The sequence below is a fragment of the Schistocerca serialis genome, chromosome 2 (genome assembly GCF_023864345.2).
Source record: "Schistocerca serialis cubense isolate TAMUIC-IGC-003099 chromosome 2, iqSchSeri2.2, whole genome shotgun sequence".
In the NCBI taxonomy this organism is placed as follows: domain Eukaryota; kingdom Metazoa; phylum Arthropoda; class Insecta; order Orthoptera; family Acrididae; genus Schistocerca; species Schistocerca serialis.
Window position 1 is genome coordinate 967,857,933 of NC_064639.1, and position 21,923 is coordinate 967,879,855.

General features: G+C 38.3%; 1 protein-coding gene across 6 annotated transcripts in view; it reads left to right on the plus strand.

Moving 5' to 3' along the window:
- Nucleotides 1-21,923, plus strand: part of LOC126458365 (serine/arginine repetitive matrix protein 1-like) — a 178,048-nt gene that overhangs the window by 52,049 nt on the left and 104,076 nt on the right. For all 6 annotated transcript variants that reach the window (XM_050095340.1, XM_050095339.1, XM_050095336.1 and 3 more), the window contains 2 exons: nucleotides 7,653-7,820; nucleotides 19,478-19,677. In XM_050095340.1, coding sequence (XP_049951297.1) covers nucleotides 7,653-7,820; nucleotides 19,478-19,677 — 368 coding nt within the window. The remainder of the gene's footprint in view (nucleotides 1-7,652; nucleotides 7,821-19,477; nucleotides 19,678-21,923) is intronic.

Here is a 21,923-nt window from a genome sequence, read left to right on the forward strand (position 1 = left end):
ATCAGAGGGGTTGACACACACACAAACACACACACACACACACACACACACACACACACACACACACTGATAAAAAAAATTGCAGCACTAAAAAATAATTAATGTAGGAATGAAATTTCGGGAATACATTTATCTAGATAACATGTTGTTGTTGTTGTTGTTGTTGTTGTTGTTGTTGTGGTCTTCAGTCCTGAGACTGGTTTGATGCAGCTCTCCATGCTACTCTATCCTGTGCAATCTTCATCATCTCCCAGTACCTACTGCAACCTACATCCTTCTGAATCTGCTTAGTGTATTCCTCTCTTGGTCTCCCCCTACGATTTTTACCCTCCACGCTGCCCTCCAATACTAAATTGGTGATCCCTTGATGCCTCAGAACATGTCCTACCAACCGATCCCTTCTTCTGGTCAAGTTGTGCCACAAACTTCTCTTCTCCCCAATCCTATTCAATACTTCCTCATTAGTTATGTGATCTACCCATCTAATCTTCAGCATTCTTCTGTAGCACCACATTTCGAAAGCTTCTATTCTCTTCTTGTCCATACTATTTACCGTCCATGTTTCACTTCCATACGTGGCTACACTCCATACAAATACTTTCAGAAATGACTTCCTGACACTTAAATCTATACCTGATGTTAACAAATTTCTCTTCTTCAGAAACGCTTTCCTTGCCATTGCCAGTCTACATTTTATATCCTCTCTACTTCGACCATCATCAGTTATTTTGCTCCCCAAATAGCAAAACTCCTTTACTACTTTAAGTGTCTCATTTCCTAATCTAATTCCCTCAGCATCACCCGACTTAATTCGACTACATTCCATTATCCTCGTTTTGCTTTTGTTGGTGTTCATCTTATATCCTCCCTTCAAGACACATCCATTACGTTCAACTGCTCTTCCAAGTCCTTTGCTGTCTCTGACAGAATTACAATGTCATTGCCGAACCTCAAAGTTTTTATTTCTTCTCCGTGGATTTCAATACCTACTCCGAATTTTTCTTTTGTTTCCTTTACTGCTTGCTCAATATACAGATTGAATAACATTGGGGAGAGGCTACAACCCTGTCTTACTTCCTTCCCAACCACTGCTTCCCTTTCATGTCACTCGACTCTTATAACTGCCATCTGGTTTCTGTACAAATTGTAAATAGCCTTTCACTCCCTGTATTTTACCCCTGCCACATTTAGAATTTGAAAGAGAGTATTCCAGTCAACATTGTTAAAAGCTTTCTCTGAGTCTACAAATGCTACAAACGTAGGTTTGTCTTTCCTTAATCTATTTTCTAAGATAAGTCGTAGGGTCAGTATTGCCTCACATGTTCCAACATTTCTACGGAACTGATCTTCCCTGAGGTCGGCTTCTACCAGTATTTCCATTCGTCTGTAAAGAATTCGTGTTAGTATTTTGCAGCTGTGGCTTATTAAACTGATTGTTCGGTAATTTTCACATATGTTAACACCTGCTTTCTTTGGGATTGGAATTATTATATTCTTCTTGAAGTCTGAGGGTATTTCGCCTGTTTCATACATCTTGCTCACCAGATGGTAGAGTTTTGTCAGGACTGGCTCTCCCAAGGCCGTCAGTAGTTCCAATGGAATGTTGTCTACTCCGGGGTCCTTGTTTCGGCTCAGATCTTTCAGTGCTCTGTCAAACTCTTCTCGCAGTATCGTATCTCCCATTTCATCTTCATCTACATCCTCTTCCTTTTCCATAATATTGTCCTCAAGTACATCGCCCTTGTATAGACCCTCTATATACTCCTTCCACCTTTCTGATTTCCCTTCTTTGCTTAGAACTGGGTTTCCATCTGAGCTCTTGATGTTCATACAAGTGGTCCTCTTATCTCCAAAGGTCTCTTTAATTTTCCTGTAGGCAGTATCTATCTTACCCCTAGTGAGATAAGCCTCTACATCCTTACATTTGTCCTCTAGCCATCACTGCTTAGCCGTTTTGCACTTCCTGTCGATGTCATATTCCTTTTTGCCTGCTTCATTTACTGCATTTTTATATTTTCTCCTTTCATCAATTAAATTCAATATTTCTTCTGTTACCCAAGGATTTCTACTAGCCCTCGTCTTTTTACCTACTTGATCCTCTGCTGCCTTCACTACTTCATCCCTCAAAGCTACCCATTCTTCTTCTACTGTATTTCTTTCCCCCATTCCTGTCAATTGTTCCCTTATGCTCTCCCTGAAACTCTGTACAACCTCTGGTTCTTTCAGTTTATCCAGGTCCCATCTTCTTAAATTCCCACCTTTTTGCAGTTTCTTCAGTTATAATCTACAGGTAATAACCAATAGATTGTGGTCAGAGTCTGCATCTGCCCCTGGAAATGTCTTACAATTTAAAACCTGGTTCCTAAATCTCTGTCTTACCATTATATAATCTATCTGATACCTTTTAGTATCTCCAGGGTTCTTCCATGTATACAACCTTCTTTCATGATTCTTAAACCAAGTGTTAGCTATGATTAAGTTGTGCTCTGTGCAAAATTCTACCAGGCGGCTTCCTCTTTCATTTCTTAGCCCCAATCCATATTCACCTACTACGTTTCCTTCTCTCCCTTTTCCTACACTCAAATTCCAGTCGCCCATGACTATTAAATTTTCGTCTCCCTTCACTATCTGAATAATTTCTTTTATATCATCATACATTTCTTCAATTTTTTCGTCATCTGCAGAGCTAGTTGGCATATAAACTTGTACTACTGTAGTAGGCGTGGGCTTCGTATCTATCTTGGCCACAATAATGCATTCACTATGCTGTTTGTAGTAGCTTACCCGCATTCCTATTTTCCTATTCATTATTAAACCTACTCCTGCATTACCCCTATTTGACTTCGTGTTTATAACCCTGTAGTCACCTGACGAGAAGTTTTCTTCCTCCTGCCACCGAACTTCACTAATTCCCACTATATCTAACTTTAACCTATCCATTTCCCTTTTTAAATTTTCTAACCTACCTGCCCGATAAAGGGATCTGACATTCCACGCTCCGATCCGTAGAACACCAGTTTTCGTTCTCCTGATAACGACATCCTCTTGAGTAGTCCCCGCCCGGAGATCCGAATGGGGGACTATTTTACCCCCGGAATATTTTACCCAAGAGGACGCCATCATCATTTAATCATACAGTAAAGCTGCATGCCCTTGGGAAAAATTACGGCCGTAGTTTTCCCTTGCTTTCAGCCGTTCGCAGTACCAGCACAGCAAGGCCGTTTTGGTTATTGTTACAAGGCCAGATCAGTCAATCATCCAGACTGTTGCCCTTGCAACTACTGAAAAGGCTGCTGCCCCTCTTCAGGAACCACACGTTTGTCTGGCCTCTCAACTGATACCCCTCCGTTGTGGTTGTACCTACGGTACGGCTATCTGTATCACTGAGGCACGCAAGCCTCCCCACCAACAGCAAGGTCCATGGTTCATGGGGGGGGGGGGCTAGATAACATATTTAAGTGATTAACATTGCAAGATAACAGGTTACTGTAAGTGTGTGATAAGCCATTGCATATGTGAAATGCTGGTATATTAATAACCGATGTAACCACCAGAATGTTGAAATCAAGCATGCAAATGTGCATGCATTGTGCTGTACAGATGCCGAACCTACATCTTCATCTACATCGATACTCTGCAAGCCACCATACAGTGCGGGACGGAGAGTATCCTGCACCACTACTTGTCATTTTCTTTCCTGTTCCATTCGCAAATAGTGGGAGGGAAAAACTTGTCTATATGTGTCTGTATGAGCCCTAATTTCTTTTGTCTTATCTTCGTGGTCCTTAAGCACAATGTATTGTGGCGGCAGTAAAATCGTTCAGCAGTCAGCTTCAGATGCTGATACTCTAAATTTTCTCAATAGTGTTTCTCGAAAAGAATGTTGCCTTCCCTCCAGGGATTCCCATTTGAGTTCCCGAAGCATCTCTTACGGTTTGTTCAAACCTACTGGTTACAAACGTAGCAGCTTGCCTCTGAACTGCTCTGATGTCTTCCTTCAATCCAACCTGGTATGGGTCCTAAACATTCAAGCAATACTCAAGAGTAGGTCGCACCAGCTTCCTACAGGCAGTCTTCTTTACAGGTGAACCACACTTTCAAAAATTCTGCCAGTAAACTGAGGTTGAACATTCACCTTCTTTACTGCAGATCTCACGTGCTCTTTCCACCCCACACCGCTTTGCAGCTTTACAGCTGGATATTTAAATGACTTGACTGTGTCAAGCAGGATGCTAGTTATAAGGTATCAAAACATTACAGATTTTTCCTATGCATCCACATTAGCTTACATTTTTATACAATTAGGGCTTAACTGCCATTAATCACATTGACTGGAAATTTTGTCTAAGTCATCTTGTATCTTTGTACTATTTGTAACAGTTTGTAGCGTCACTATGTTGCCAACTACTGCTGAAATTGCTGCTGCAGATGCAATACAGTGCACCACAGCCATATGCCGAATATGATGGTCTCTCCCTTCTCGGTAGTGCCATGTGGCTGGCTGCACACTGATTTTCTCACGACCATACATTCTCGTGACCACCACTGCCAGCAGTCATGTATAATTCTACATCTACATGATTACTCTGCAATTCACATTTAAGTGCTTGGCAGAGGGTTCATCGAACCACAATCATACTATCTCCCTACCATTCCACTCCCGAACAGCGCGCAGGAAAAACGAACACATAAACCTTTCTGTTCGAGCTCTTATTTCTCTTATTTTATTTTGATGATCATTCCTACCTATGTAGGTTGGGCTCAACAACATATTTTCGCATTCGGAAGAGAAAGTTGGTGACTGAAATTTCGTAAATAGATCTTGCCGCGACAAAAAACGTCTTTGCTTTAAACATTCCTGCCAAGTATTTCTGCAATATTATAGAAGGAGCATCCAGTTCCTTGTAGCCCAATTGCATGACCTCATTCAAACTCAGTGAGGTGCTATTAATAGTGTCTTCGTTGCGTTAAAGAGATTCTTGAATAACATCAACTCACCACGCCCAATCTCAAAGGTAACTAATTGTCACAACCATTGCAGTATGTATTTAAACTAAACCTGATTTGCATCCTGCTTGCATGTGATGTTAAGGAAAGACGCAGCGTGTACCCACTGTAAAAACTGCCATACTGTGAACCTTTCCAAACACTAAAAAGTAAAGATCATATGGTACAAGTAATGTGCAATCGCTAACAACTAATGGTGTCATTGGATTTGGTCAAGCCAGCATATTTGCTGACACCAGATGCTCCTTTACACAGGCAGGAAAGCTGAGACACCATCTTGTTGTCAATGTAGGAGCTGAACAATGCGTACAGTCCCAGTTTACCGGATAGTGTGCTACAAAGCCTTTTTCTGTCCATGCGAAAGAACATCTTGAGCAAATTGGTGTTGCAGATATCCAGTTGTTAAACAGAGATGGAGCAAATATTCTCCCTGGAAGAATGGCAGGCTTATTCTGAACTAGGACATGGCGGAGTACAACAAGCATTTAGTTTTAAAATGAGGTTTTAGTGACAGCTTATCAGAGTTCTGGATCACATGTTGGTTTTAACCAGTGGATCGAAGCAAGCGGACAATGTTAGGTGTTCCCACATTTTCTCACTAAACTCCCCATTCCAAGCCACTTCTCAGTGTACTATGCTGTGGGCGGTCAAAAATGCACTTGAGCACAGGACACTTGTTGGTAGAGAGAAGTTTCTTGTCTGCACTGACGCTCTTAGTGCTCTGCAAGCTGTTCAGCAAATTTTACCAGCAGGTAGGATAGTTCTGATGGTCCATGACACTATCCACCTTCTGCATAGGCAGAAGAAACAGTTGACCTTCCACTGGGTCCCTGGACACACGGGAATTGAAGAGAATGATGTAGTTGAGAGACCAATGAAAGCAGCCTGCCAGAAAAATGCCACACCTTAACTTTACATCCCCCTGCAGTCTGTTGTGTCATGTGTGACAAAGTGGGTGTTGGCTGAGAGAGAGAACGGCAGTAGCTCTAAGTGGGTAACAAGCTGCAGTTGGTCAAACCTTTTATTCGCCCATGGTGCATGGCCTTTCAGACTCCACAAAGGGACTTAGTAATCCTCACTTGGCTTCATATTTGCCACTGCCCATTGACGCACTGATATTTTTTACAGGAAGAAGACCCTCCATAATGCAGTGTCAGGTCTACTGACTTAACGTTGCTATTATTGTTTTCTCTTTGTTTTTCTTTTTCACAGTTCCTTGTTTATTTTCTGCTGTAAAGCTTTATTTTTTTAACTGACAAAATAAAATCAGTTTATTGACTGTGTATTATGGAAGAGCCCTATTAGTTCAATACAAGCATAAGGAAATAAAATATATTTGTATGTTAAAAGTGTTGTTAACATCACTTCATTGTGCAGATGGAGTCTGAACATCTGATTTACACACCTTTGACATAAGATAACTGACGCCCAACTGAAATTTGATGAAGCTAACAAAATCAGTTCAGCTTCATATGTAAACACAGTAGTGAATGTCCGTGTTTGCCTTCCGTAAGTTGCTTCATCTAATCTTGGTAAATCTGATATATGATGCCACTCTCTCGTTAAGCAAACAATTTTTTTCCAGAGAATATACTATGTGATGAGCTGTCCTATCAGTGGTTGATGTGGGTGCAACATTTCAAAAACATTGTGAAATGTTTTGACCTGATGTTGTATAATGTCCACTGTGAATTGCTCTTAACAATTTGTGAGGTATCTATTTGATAAACATGATAGTTTGAGAGAGATTACACATAAACTCCCGTGTGACTCACTGCAAGTAAACATTTTTTTTTACTGTGTGAAAGGCTATTTTTAATACTTTAGTAACATTTTTTTACAGTGCATCATTATAATTTGTTCACTTTTCGCTACACTTTCACCTAATAAAGATTGCAGTTATAAGAATTTGAGAAAATATGCCACATATGGAATTGTTCAAGTTATTATTCTTCCCACACAACATTTATGGTTTGAATGGAGAGGTGGGGCAGGGGGACAAGAGTAATGTTGATTAGCAATCGCCACCATAAATGACACTTTGATTCTTGGTCTATGGCTGCAGCTGTGGATGTGAACAATACACAGCTATTACCAACAGTGAGCCATTATTTATGTGCACATTACAAAAACAAGAGATTCATATTTTTGTGTTCTGAGTCAGGATAAAACTTTGCTAGTTTGGTTTTGGATCTTTGGAAGATGAGTTGTTCAAGCCTTGAATTCCAAAACGTTACTTGAAACTCATCCTTTGTAGATGGAGCAACGCCTTGTAGAGAATCAGTCGTGATACATACATATGTGAAATCAGGCCTGCTTTCTATTTGTAGCAAAAGATTTTTACTTTAGTCAGTGGTTAGCCATTCATTTATGAAGAAATTGAGTCTTTTACCAAATAAAGGGTAAAGGGGAATGTGACAAGTGAAAAGTGCTCAGCTGCAGTAAGCCAGAACAGTTGTGTAGAGTATTTGCTGTATTAATTGCCACTGGTCATGTTTGTGCTGTATTAGTTTCTAGCCTATATTTACGTCACATCATCATCAACAACAACTGTACAATTGCTCAGATTAATGTATGGTTGATGTCTTGTGTGTACCAAACCAAGCGGACCACAAAAATGTGTTCGGCATTGTTTTCTATTGCAGGTCAAAGAGTCCTACAGCAGCTAGTGGTTCCCACACAAGTGCTACACGCATGGTGTCTCCTGCATATGCTGAAGAAGTATCTCCACCACAGTATGCTGGTCCTTCAGACCCGTACGGTGTTGCAGCTGGTGTAGATGTGGAACATGTGACTAGAAATGTTGGTGAAAGGTATGTGTAATATAATACAAATTTTAAGTAAAGAACGACTTTTTTAATCAGCAAAGTTGTTGCTTGCCATGTCATATGTTTCTTTGGCATTTGTTGCTACTCCTCCATAAGATGCAATATTTTATATAATTGAGCATTTATATAGCTTGAAAGTCCCAGAAGGGCTGCATTTATATTAACTGTTGTAGCCAGCTGTTGCCTGTATATCTTGGCTTGACTCTTGGGATTGCTCAGATTCCACCACAGAAGAACTTATTTGTATCAATGGCACTAGGTTCCCAGTTGCGACCTACTGTTAGGTATCATGGACATCGTCTTGTGTTCCTTTCTGTTTCTTAGATAAATGTGAACAAAATGTAATGCTTGGGAAATGAAACTTATTAAGTGGTCATTCTACAACATTAGCCTCTATACTGCTTTAATAAACTTACGAGGTCTCTCATCTGTGGTTAACACTGGTTGACCTTGTTTAAAGAGTAATCACAGCCATTGAAACTCGTGTGATATGTGAATAGCTTTTTAGAATTGTCAGGTGATATAGCTATCCCCATGATAAGCAGAGCCTGCCACTCGATGTCAGTTCATAGTGGTGGCAAAGAGCTGACTGGCTTTGGTATTGGATTATTTAGTATAGACCTTCCCAGCATGGCTGTGGAAAATATTTATTGCAATTACAATTCAGAAATTTTGTCATTTTCAAGCATATTGGGATAAAACATTACCACCATATGAAATGCACTGGCATTAAAAATAAATTAACAGGTTGTTAAAATTGAAAAAGGAGTGCTTCCTTGAGATGTTAAAGGGCATAGTTTCCAACAATCTGAATGTGAATATGTAGAACATAATTTCCAACAGTCTGAATGTGAATATGTATTTTAGGCTAAGTATACTCAAGATTCCCCTCACCGTGTGAGCTTATCACATGGTGGCTACAGAAACAGGTTCCCACTTTATGTAAATTTGATTCATAATATTCACAGGACGAATTGCTCATATAGTGAGTAGTTTTTGGAATGCAACATTGAACTTGGGAGTACGAAGATACTAGTATGTAGAGACAGTATCATATGGTTTGCCAGATGTGCATTCAGAATTAAGTGAACAAAGGCAGTTTTCTGCAAAATTACATAAGCACAGTACAACTGATGAGATTGTCTCAGAAAGGAAAAAAGAGGTCAAAACTAAATCCCTTCATCCTAAAGTGTTTCTGTGTCTGACAGAATAACTACACAGTTCTGGAATACCAAAGTATGAATCCGCTACTGCACTTAAATTACATTAGGTAAGACCGTATGACATAGTATCAGAGATATCAAACAATTCATGTATTTAGCTGTTTAAAAATGAACTGTGCAGAGTACTAAAAAACAAACAGGTAGAAGTTTTACCATTAGATTTGGGGGAACACTTTAACATCTCCGACAATTGTAGATCTTCATTTGGGAACCATCTTCAGACTACCAAACAAGACTACTGCGAACTTAAAAATTCCTTAGGAGTTCTTCATAGGAGTGGGAATAAAGAGGCAGTTTGATTAATTAGAAGAGATTGAGATTTTGTAGTGCATTTAGAGACCAGCCAGAACATATCTTGAATGAACAGACTAACACAAAAAATAGCATATCCTTAAAATTGTTTCTGGAATATCTTATTGGATGATGATGGGGATTTTTGATGTAAGTGGAATTTTGTGCACTAGATACCACCACAAGTCACACTCAATTTTTGTTATCGACCAGTTTCGTTCAGTTTTGCAAGAGCATCGTCACAAGTGATGGAATTTACTCTTCAGAGTAATTGGCCGATTACATTGCCAATCTCTGATGTCGGCAACTACTTTGAACTTTGAGTTCCACAGTTTTTGATAATTCTCTTCTTGAACTGAGCGAAACTGGACTTAATTTCAGCAATCTGAATAAAAAATAATAAAAAAGACTGTTACATTATGTTGTGACCTTCATACACTGGTTCCCGTTTGTTACCAGTAATCTTTAAAACTGACTTTCCAGTGCCTCATTTGCTCTTAAGTTATCTGTATTTCGATTACTTCCTGCTAGATGGCACAAATCTGTTTTCGTGGCTGCCTCAGCATGTTAGCAGTTCAGTCTGACGGTAGCGGCTATAATATGCCGCTCTTGGTCCTAAGCGACCTTGCGGTTGTCTTTATGTTCCATGGAGAATTTTATCTGGTTGGCAATTATGTTATACTTTGACACGTTAGTTTTTATTCCTATGGCATTTCTGTTTGACAGGAGCACTTTTCCTCAGACGTTTTAAACCATGGTGTGATTACATGTAAGTACATTCTGTTTGTATGTAATTTATGGAAGTAATCCTATTAAGTGTATATTATTTCAATCTACGTCAGATTTTTTGTTGTTCCACATAACTTTTTATGCTGATGAAGATTGCTCTAGTGCTATCGAAACCATGGTCAATTGCCAAAATTCTGTGCAACTGAAGTGGCTGTATATACATTCTGTAATTAAATAGCATACGGTTGCTGGATCACAGCCAATATCATGTTTAAAATTTCAAAAAAATAAAAGTTAGTTGTGAAGTGGAGATTAGTGGGGCTCTAAAATTTTTTAGATATGGATATCAGAAGTGAAAATGGGAAGTATGTATGTGGGATTTTTTGGAAAAATACTTGTCCTGATGGATTGTAAATATTCATTCAAACTAACCAAGTCAGCATAAAACACTCCGTCTTCAGGCCACAAGTGGCCCATTGGGACCATCTGACCGCTGGTGTCATCCTCAGTTGAGGATGCGGATAGGAGGTGCGTGTGGTCAGCACACCACTCTCCCGGTCGTTATGATGGTTTTCTTTGACTGGAGCCGCTACTATTTGCTCGAGTAGCTCCTCAATTGGCATCACGAGGCTGAGTGCACCCCAACCAAGTCAGCATGAAAAGCCTTTTTTAATTCTGTTATCAGTTTCTTATTTAAGCTTCCATTATCACAGGCTGAGCAGGAATTAAATACCATTAAATACATTGCAAAGCTGAATAATTATCCACTGTATTATGTAAGTAATAATTACAATATGATTAAAATTATAAGACTTTGAGAAGCTATACCTATTGTGAGCAATAAATTAGAAAACAATAGTGTCAGATATGTCCGTTTATTGTATTAAGGTTAAATAAGTAAAAGAGTGGCATCAGTTTTAAAATATTTTCGACCTTGAATAACCTTGGTTGCATTTTAATAGTGTTGACCGAAGAAATGTTTATTATAAATCAAGAATGGATTGGAATGTTCAGACTGTGATGCCTGTTGTAGGGTTTATGGGACAGCGACTAGTTAGGTACAGTGAACATATAGCATTGTTAAATGAAGGATATAGGTGAAAAATGTAACATTGCTGTCCACATAATTGAAAGTGGAAACAGTGTTAGATCTTTGGCCTTGCATTTGAGGATGCTACATAGAGGTTTAGAGGGCTCATTTATGGACCTCCTGGAGGAGATAGAGATTTTTTTCCATCTGAGATATGGCAATGCTCTGCTCACTGAGCAGATGGCAGTGAGAAACACTTGCTTTTTGGAAACTTTTTAAACCCCACCTTCCTGGTGGCAGAGGTAGTTACAATCCAGGAGGCACATATTTTGCCTAGCATATTCATCTCTATTTAATGCCACTTGATAGCTTATCAAATGAGAACAAAATTTGTGGTTGCAAAATTATTTTGCTTATCCTGTAACTATTGGCATTATCTTGGATAATATTGTTTTTAGTGTAGGTCATCATATGAGAGAGATCTTTGTCACTTTTTCACAACAGCCATGACTCTGTAATTCATGTCTTATCGTGGCTGGTGTTAACATGTAGTTTTTTGTGTTTTGTACAAGGGAATGTATAATAAAATAAAAATAATAATTGTGACCTACTTATATCAAGCTATAATCATGGGTTTTTTTTTTTTTAATTGAACATAAATGTTAAGTCATGTTTCACACCAGGAGCAGTGGGTTCTTCCACTAAGTCATTATATCATTCATACTTTACCTTGTAACCTGTTTTATGCAAAACTGCTGTTTTATTATAATTGCTATTTGTCTAATTTTGTTTTAATACAGAATTTGTTTGAACTACTAGTCATACACAGATATCACCCTCTATGACGTATTATGTGGCTGATTGTAGAGATCTGTAAACAGCAGCCTCAGTTTTGAATTAAACTGTGTACGTGCTAAGGCCAGGTAATAATGTACATTTACAAGCTTGTTGAGTCTGTACCACTGACTTCATACAGCGTGGAGTCTCCAGTCCTCTATAATTGTGGTGTAGATTCGTATTATGCCTTCCATTGTCAGAGTCCTTTCTATTTCTTAGCACTGATGATAGCACTATTGTAGCTGAAATCTAGATCTGCAATCAAGTGCAGTATTGTAACTGATTGCTAAGTGTTAGCCACATGGCTCATGCTTAAATAGTGTGTGGCGATAATGTATACTTATCACAACATACATATTTCGTTCAGACTTCTGGAAACTATGTTCCAGCGTGCCACAACGTAACGTTGGAAAGAGTTCTTAAACATCCCAAGGAAGTACAGTAGACTCACTATATGTGCACATTACACTATGTGATCAAAAGTATCCGGACACCTGGCTCAAAATGACTTAAAAGTTTGTGGCACCCTCCATCGGTAATACTGGAATTCAGTATGGTGTTGGCCCATCCTTAGCCTTGCTGATAGCTTCCACTCTTTCAGGCATACCGTCACTCAGATGCTGGAAGGTTTGTGGCAGAGTGGTAGCCCATTCTTCATGGAGTGCTGCACTGAGGAGAGGTATCAATGTCGGTCTGTGAGGCCTGGCACGAAGTTGCCATGAAAAACATGACCACACCATAACACCACCACCTCTGAATTTTACTGTTGGCACTACACACACTGGCAGATGACATTCAGCGGGCATTCGCCATACCCACACCCTGCAATCGGATCGCCACATTGTGTGCTGTGATTCATTACTCCACACAACGTCTTTCCACTGTTCAATTCTCCAATGTTTACACTCCTTACACCAAGTGAGGCTTCGTTTGGCATTTACCGGTGTGATGTGTGGCTTCTGAGCAGCCACTCGACCATGAAATCCAAGTTTTCTCACCTCCCCCGTAACTGTCATAGTACTTGCAGTGGATTCTGAAGCAGTTTGGAATTCCTGTGTGATGGTCTGGATAGATGTCTGCCTATTACACATTACGACCGTCTTCAACTGTTGGCGGTCTCTGTCAGTCAACAGATGAGGTTGGCCTGTATGCTTTTGTGCTGTACGTGTCCCTTCATGTTTCCATTTCACTATCACATCAGAAACAGTGGACCTAGGGATGTTTAAGAGTGTGGAAATCTTGCGTACAGATGTATGACACAAGTGACACCCATTCACCTGACCACGTTTGAAATCCGTGAGTTCCGTGGAGCATCCCATTCTGCTCTCTCATGATGTCTAATGACTACCGAGGTCACTGATGCGGAGTATCTGGCAGTAGGTGGCAGCACAATGCACCTAATATGAAAGATGTATGTTTTTGAGGGTGTCCAGATACGTTTGGTCACATAGTGTATGATGTGTGATTGAGGGAAATGCTGGATTATTGAGTGTGTGGGAAACTTACACACACAGGGACTACACTTAAATTGCAAGGTACATTCTTTTCATTGAAAACTTAGTTCTTGCGTGTATATAATTACAGTAGTATCACTCACTATGAAACGTGTCCCAAATTTTTAGTTGTTGCAATGATGATAATCACGTGATGTTGGTATGCAACCACTTTAAAATCATTACATCTGTACTGCATGTATCTGATTATTGCATAATATACTTCAGGAAGATGTCTGCAGCTTCACCACCAGCGTCACGAGAAATCTTCATGCTCTCTCCTCCAATGTCCCCTCCGTAATCACTTTCATCATTACTTTTCTCCGCTCTAATTATTTCTTCATCTGTTATAATTTGATCATTCAGCTACTTAGCAACACATTCATTGTCAATTTCTCCTGCTCCTAATTAACTAGCTACATTGTTGTACACCGTAATCCATTATTAGTTGATTATCCATTATTCATTATTGTGCACATCATTTGTCGTTACAAGGGAACCTCCCCATCGCACCCCCCTCAGATTTAGTTATAAGTTGGCACAGTGGATAGGCCTTGAAAAGCTGAACACAGATCAATCGAGAAAACAGGAAGAAGTTGTGTGGAACTATGAAAAAATAAGCAAAATATACACTGAGTAGTCCATGTGCTAGATAAGCAACAATAAGGAACACGCAAGCTCAAGAGTGCGGTGGTCCTGTGGTTAGCGCGAGCAGCTGCAGAACGAGAGGTCCTTGGTTCAAGCCTTGCCTCGGGTGAAAAGTTTTAACTTTCAGTTTATGTGACAAACGCTTGTGTTTTCATCACTTTTTTGGGAGTGATTGTCACATCCACAAGAAAATCTAAATCGGGCAAGGTAGAAGAATCTTTTTACCCATTCGCCAAGTGTACAAGTTAGGTGGGTTGACAACATATTCCTGTCATGTGACGCACATGCCGTCACCAGTGTTGTATAGAATATATCAGATGTGTTTTCCTGTGGAGGAATCGGTTGACCTATGACCTTGCGATCAGATGTTTTCGGCTCCCATTGGAGAGGCACGTCCTTTCGTCTACTAATCGCACAGTTTTGCGGTGCGGTCGCAAAACACAGACACTAAACTTATTACAGTGAACAGAGACGTCAATGAACGAACGGACAGATCATAACTTTGCAAAAATAGAGAAAGTAAACTTTTCAGCCGAGGGAAGACTTGAACCATGGACCTCTCATTCTGCAGCTGCTCTCGCTAACCACGGGACCACGGGGCTCCTGAGCTCACACTCTCCTTGATGTTGCCTAACTTGCACATGGACTACTCAGTTTCTATATTTTGCTTATTTTTTCATAGTTCCACACAACTTCTTCCTGTTTTCTCGATTGATCTGTGTTTAGTTTTTCAAGGCCTATCCACTGTGCCAACTTATAACTAAATCTGAGGGGGTTGCGATGGGGAGGTTCCCTTGTTAGTAGAGTAGAGGTCAGATACGGGCCGGATTACTCAAAAACTGAGCTACTGAGGACCAGTTTTGCAAGAGTTTAGCATTGTATTTTATTTCAATTTTAATATTTGGTTACTTTATTTTTAATTCCAGTGTATTTCATATGAGACAATGTTTTATTTCATCATGCTTGAAAATAACAGCTGGTTTAAATAAAATGTAGGCCAATAAATATTTTCAAAGGCTGTAAGCAGAATGATTAAATATAATAATTTTGAAAAGGCTGTGGACCCAGTCCTCATCACAGTGGTGGTAATTGTGGTTGTGAGCAAAAGACTTAATTCCTAACTGTGGACTGGACTTCCGTTGCATACATCGGAAATTTGTGACTGTAATTGTTGCCTTGAAAGAGGTTGGGGAGCCTCAGCTGAGTTGAACTTGGGGGAGGGAGGGTTGAAACAGTCATGCAATAAAAATTAGTGATATGATAAATGTCATGAAGTCATAACTTGATTTTTCTTCTTACATTAGAATTGCATGTGTTTCATATACTACCGTTATTTTCCTAAGCATTTTGAGTCTGTTATATTATTAAGCATTATTATGCTGTGAAATAGTTTGATCTGTTAGAGGAAAGAAAAATTCCATTGTGCATGTAGGCAACAAAACAATCAGTGCCACAGTATATTCTCCAGAGTTTGAATTGTGATTATTACTCTCTGTTCCACTTGTTACAACATGATAATGAGTTCTTCTAGTTTATACCAGGTATACGCCAAGTTGATTATATATGACAAGTCTCAACACACAGTAACAGAGCCTGTGCAGAGTTTGGAAGGGAAACAAAGGGAATGGAAGAAGATGAACCGATGAGAGATGAAGCTTTGAGTTAGCTTGCAAAGTATATTCTCAAATAGCATAATTGGTAGATTACTGTCCATGAATGGCATGGATTATTGTTTGAATCTCAGTCTGGCAAACATTTTAACTTGTCACATATTCATACAATTTGTTTTATCCCATACAGTTCACCTAAAAAGGCTAACGTGACTACTGAGATTAAATGTGTTAATTTCAGTGCTCATTGCACAGTCGGGTTTTTTGAAGAACTGTGAAAGAACTTATTTTTGAAAAGGATAGTTATGTTTTGTAGAAATTTCAAGAAGCAGAACAACAAAGACGTGCTTCACATAATTTTACAACTGAGCTGAAGTATGTTGGCAGCAAAGCTGATTCTATAAAGTGAAGGAGACTTTCCTGTAATGAGCAATGAAAACACACACAAAGTGCAGTTAATACCATTCATTCACAAATGTGAAAGGAAACCACTTGAAATAATTGCATAAAAACTTGAAAAAAATATTGAAATGAATTTTGGTAGAAAATCCATGTACTGCTAAAAAAAAGATCGGTGAAGTTATATTGTACAAATGAAGAACTTCTGTTATTTTTAGGGTTCCATGCCTCTGTCTGTAAAAGCAGAACCCTTATAAGATCACTTTGTTGTCTGCCTGCCTGCCTGCCTGCCTGCCTACCTGTCTGTCTGTCTGTCTGTTAAGAACCCTATTTCTCAGGAACAGTTAGACATATCAGGTACAAATTTATGTCACATGTTAAGGCCTTTGGTCTATTGACAGTATAAATATTTTAGGCATCTAAGTCCATCAGTCAAAAAATATGGCCATTTATATCACATATTTTAATACTTGAAAACTTGCTCATCAAAACCTGTAGGTTACTTCCCAATCACCTAAATCATAACATTTGTAAAGATGCACTGTTTCACATTACAAGTAAAGGAAAAATCTGAAAATTGTTAATTCGTGATTATATCATATGAAAAGAGTATTTTTATTGTTTTTTTATCCATTTGTTTGTCTTTCCATATGTTAAGACCCCATTTTCTGTGGAACATTTTTGCGCATCAAGTTCAAATTTATTTTGCATATTAAAATCTATGAACCCTTGGCAGTGTAAAACATTTAACCGTATAAGTCCATGCAATCAAAAGATATGACATAATGGTCACACATTTTGGAACTAGGAAACCCACTCATCGAAACCTGTAGGGTACTTCCTGTTGACGTATAATCATGAAATTGGGCAAGAAGCATGGTTTGACAATAAAAGTTAAGTAAAAACATCTGAAAATAGTTAAACTGTAATTATATCACATAAAAAATATATTTTAACAAAGAGATAGAGGGGCTGGCCAGCACTTACCTCAGCTCAGTACAGCCGATAGATACACGAAAACCAGAATCGAAAATTTACGTTCCTAGCTTTCGGAACAAATGTTCCTTCATCAGGGAGGAGAGAGGGGAAAGAAAGGGAAGAAGGGAAAGTGGATTCAGTTACTCACAACCCAGGTTATGAAGCAACAGGGAAAGGAAAACAGGGAGGGTAGCAAGGATGGAGGCATCCTTTCCCTGTTGCTTCATAACCTGGGTTGTGAGTAACTGAATCCACTTTCCCTTCTTCCCTTTCTTTCCCCTCTCTCCTCCCTGATGAAGGAACATTTGTTCCGAAAGCTAGGAACGTAAATTTTCGGTTCTGTTTTTTGTGTATCTATCGGCTGTACTGAGCTGAGGTAAGTACTGGCCAGCCCCTCTATCTCTTTGTTAGTATTTGTTCACATCTTTATATGAGATTTTCCATTAATCATTTAAAAAATATATTTTTGCCATTAGAACATACATTGCAATCATGATCTGTCAGAAGCCTGATAGATGAACACTACTGCGAGCAAACATAAAACATAAGTTGTGGTCAGGTTTTAGTAAGTAAATAAAAATATTTTATTAAATCTTGTGTATCTACATACAGTATAACCCCCAATTTTACATTCCCAGAATTAGTGTTTTCCCATTGTTTATGACAATTTTTTTTATTGATTCCATCAAATTGCCTATGTTCACAATGTTAATTTACACCCGGTTTTTGCATTGACATATTTATAATTTTCCCATGATTGACACTTTATGGAAAAATGTTCGTGGAGAAAAAACTGAAATAATTGACACACAATGTCACTGGCATGACATTTGCCATCAAGTAGCATTTACAAACTTCATGTGGTTAAGCTTCTTGACACCAGAGTGCCCTAAACAGCACATCTGAACAATTAATGGGTAACAATTCATACTGCATGTCCTGCTGCTTCCAAACTCTATTCAGCATGGTGGCTGATGGGAATAACGAGGTTTGTTTGAATAAAGGTGCCATGACCAATCACAACCATTTCCAAACTGTCTACTGTGCATGAGCAGCTGCGTGATTATTGTGACACATTTGTCCAACCATATTTAGCATGTTTTGTCGTTTGGCCACTTGTAGCATTAGTAGACACATTTGCTAACTTTGTGTTGTTCAGTCTTGAATGTATTTGGTTTAAACACAGCATTAATTATGTATGTTTTTATGCTTCGCAAGATCTGCTTTGAGAATTTATTCTCGTGTCTAGTGCAATGTTTATTTAAGTGTTGTGTTTTTTGTGATGTTTCATAGACAAACATTGGAAATGTGTGTGTGTGTGTGTGTGTGTGTGTGTGTGTGTGTGTGTGTGTGTGTGTGTGTTTCTGCATAACTGAGGAGGCACAGTACCTGATAACCTCAAAAAGGTGTCTACACTACAAGAGATGTAGAACAACACATATGCAAACACCACACAAAATACTTAGGTAAATATTTGCGATTGATGATGAGAATAAATTCTTGAAATGCGTTGCACTAGGCAACAAAAAATACATAACTGGTACAGTGTTTCATTACTTAAAGATGAATGAGAGCTGCAAGCTTCCCAAAAACATTGATTATGATGCATGAAATTAAGTCAAACATGTCTGTTTCCCAGACAGTTATCAGTTTCAATTTCATCATAGGTTTTTATTAGATAATAAACCGTTATTAGATAATAAACAAGTCTCTGATGTATTGTGATGCCAATTATGTACGTATATCGTATATGTAATGCAAAAAAAACAAGGAGGAGGGGCGGGGCTGTCCTGTATGTAACTTTTACTGCGTAAAATGTTAGATCCCAAATTTTACATTTTCCTGCATTTTACACCATTTTTTAGAAGCATTTGGAAAGTGTAAAAGCAGTGTGCACTGTATACGAACTCAAGTTCCCCTGCTTGCTTCTTAGTGTATGTTCGGGCTAGCCTGAGGAACTACTGTGGAGATTTCTATAGTCTTTGAATTCTCGGGACTGATATCTTACCAGTATCTACACTGAAAACAGGCAGAGGTCATGGAGAGTCTAGATTCTCAAGATGGATGCTAGTGTTACTCACGCTTTTCTAATATTTTTCCTTCTAAATTCACTTACGAATCTCCACATTGAAACCTTTGATCTCTGTTAGTAAATACTTGGTTATAGGCATCTGTTTATATCATGATGCTTCTGATACATGCAGGTAGTTGAGCAAAATAAATCTGTAGTGTGAGATGGTTTCTTGACTGAAAATTGTAGAAGACTGTAGTGGTGTATTATTGTTTGCAATTTTGCTAATAAATTCAGTGGTAATTTCTGTAATGATGACTTGTGCTTGTTGTACTCATTTCCATTGCATTTTGTCTTATGTGAATTAATTGAGGTCTTTGTGTGTGTGTCTAGATTTAGGGGTTCCAGTTCGGGCAAGTATGAAGAGACTTTTGAAAGACCCGTTTTCCGTGGGCCTGATGGCTCTGCTGGTTATGATATCAATGAATTGAAGAAAGTTGTAATCAATATAAGCCGAGAACTGCCAGTAAACAGGGCACCAGCAGAGCGTGTTGTTATCAATCCAGAAGATGTGGTGTTGGTTCGGCGGCCGGGTATGTTTGAAAATCTAAGTGTGCTGGCCGCTTATGCAAAGGCGTAATGGAATCATGTTACTATTAAAATAATATTTATGTTTGTTTTTTGATCTGAGTAAAGTTAACCACTTCTACTTGACATTAAGTACTGGTGATATGATTCTGTATCCCAGTAATTTGGTAGTTACTTCACAGGGCTTTCAATTGGCTTTTTCAGTGCAACTAATTTTGTTAAGTTAAAAGTAATTTTGGTGTCATGATTTAACAGTGACATAATGAATAGTTCCTTAATAGCACACTCTGCAAGTAAGGAACAATTTACTTTAATCTTGTTGGGAATAATCATCATACAATATTTCAGATTAGAATGTAGATTCGTCTGGTATGGTAAGACACTTTGTTCTTGTGCAATACTTTATTGATATAAGTATTAAAAAGATATGATGGAATTTGTTTACTGTTGAAAGACAACTTGCAAGATACACTTGATCAGTACATTAATATCTTTTTGTAAGAGTCTGTTAATTAAGCATTTTATTTTTTACAGTGCATTAAGTTGTCTTGCATATTAGTCTACTTTGTTCTTGTTATACTTTCTTAGTATTTTCATTTCATGTTTTGTTTTACTTAAAAAGAAGATACTGATCACTTTCTTCTACTTAGTTCTGTCAAAAATGTCTTTAATCACAAAATCTTTCTCTTTTTGTTTGTTATTTTTTAAAATAAATAAAGAAAGAAAGAAAACCCAATGTATTTCTTGACATGATACTGATCACTTACTTCTACTTAGTTCTGTTATGAATGGAAAGGAGACATTAAATTCTTTGTTCCTTTGAAGTTGATTATTTCTTTTCCTGTTCTTTACATCAAATTTTAGTAGACAACAAACTTGTTCATTCATTTGTACTGCTTTCTTCTCTATTTCTTTATCTGATACTTTTTTCAATTGTAACAGCAAAATGCCTGAAACTGAAAAGATATGAGTAGGATACTAGAGCATGTCCTCTAATTGGAGCATTTTTCGCAGTAGTAAAATGTGCAAAGTCACTAATGATTGTCTGTGGGCAGTGAAGAAGAAACAGTGCTTTAAATTGCAGGTTACACGAAGCAATTTGTGTATAAATGAGGAAACATTTTTCATTAGAGAATTTCCGAATTAGGCTGTGCAGCTGTTAGGACTTTGATCTCATATTCAGGAGGATGGAGCTGCTCTGTCTGGCCATGCTGATTTGGGTTTTAAAGTGGTTTCCCTGAACTGTTAAGGCAAGTGCTAGGATGGTCCTATCCCTGTAGGCTACCTGTCCTATTGTCTTAAAGCGTGTTATATATGCTGTGTGATATGTTTTGGCTCATTGATTGGCATTGTATGAATTTGACAAAGCCTATGTAATTGTTAGATGATCCTTTTATGGATAGATAAGTAAATAAATGTGGTCCTTTGATATTGGGAATGAATCGGGAGATAAGTTGAAATTGCCCCTTCATATTTTTGAAGATACTGTTGCAGTTTCTGTGAGGAGGCTAGTTAAATGATTTTATTGTGAGATGATTAGAGATGTATATCATGGTATGGTATCTTACTTTCCTTGTTTGTATCTATTTGCTAATCTTTTCACAATCACAACAAGAGTAACCACAAAGGACAGCTTGGAAGTCTGATGGACATGAGTATTTCTGAATTTAGAGAATAGGAAGACATAATTGCCCTTTAGAAAATTTCTGTCACTGGCATTTAAAACATTGAAACTAGTTAAATTTCATCAGCATCATTTTCTTATAAAGATATCAAGAAACATGGGTGCTATTTTTTATAATTCATTTTTAGGCTCAGTGTGATCAATTTCTGCTCGCACATGTTGCTATTTAGCAATGTATGCTCAGATGTATTATTTGGAATAATCAATGAGGATCTTCCAGAGAGTACTTTCTTTAGAACAGTGCTATTGCTAATTTGTTTAACATTTTCTTTTTTGCTTGGAAACTTGACGTGAGTGCTTAATATCAAGAAAAACTTCATACAAATTTGTTAATTTACTCTCTCATTCTGATTATTCAGAGGCATCTCATGTTCAGATTTGTCTCTTGCTGATTAAATCTATATAAATAAAAACCACTTGCTGGATGTATGAAAAATCATCACTTGAGAATGGCTCGTCCAATTTGGCTGACCCCCCCCCACTCCCTTTTCATTCTCGATACACGAATGTCATCACACTGTGGTCTAATGATCTGTGCACCTGGAGAATGGACAATGTGTTTCTTTC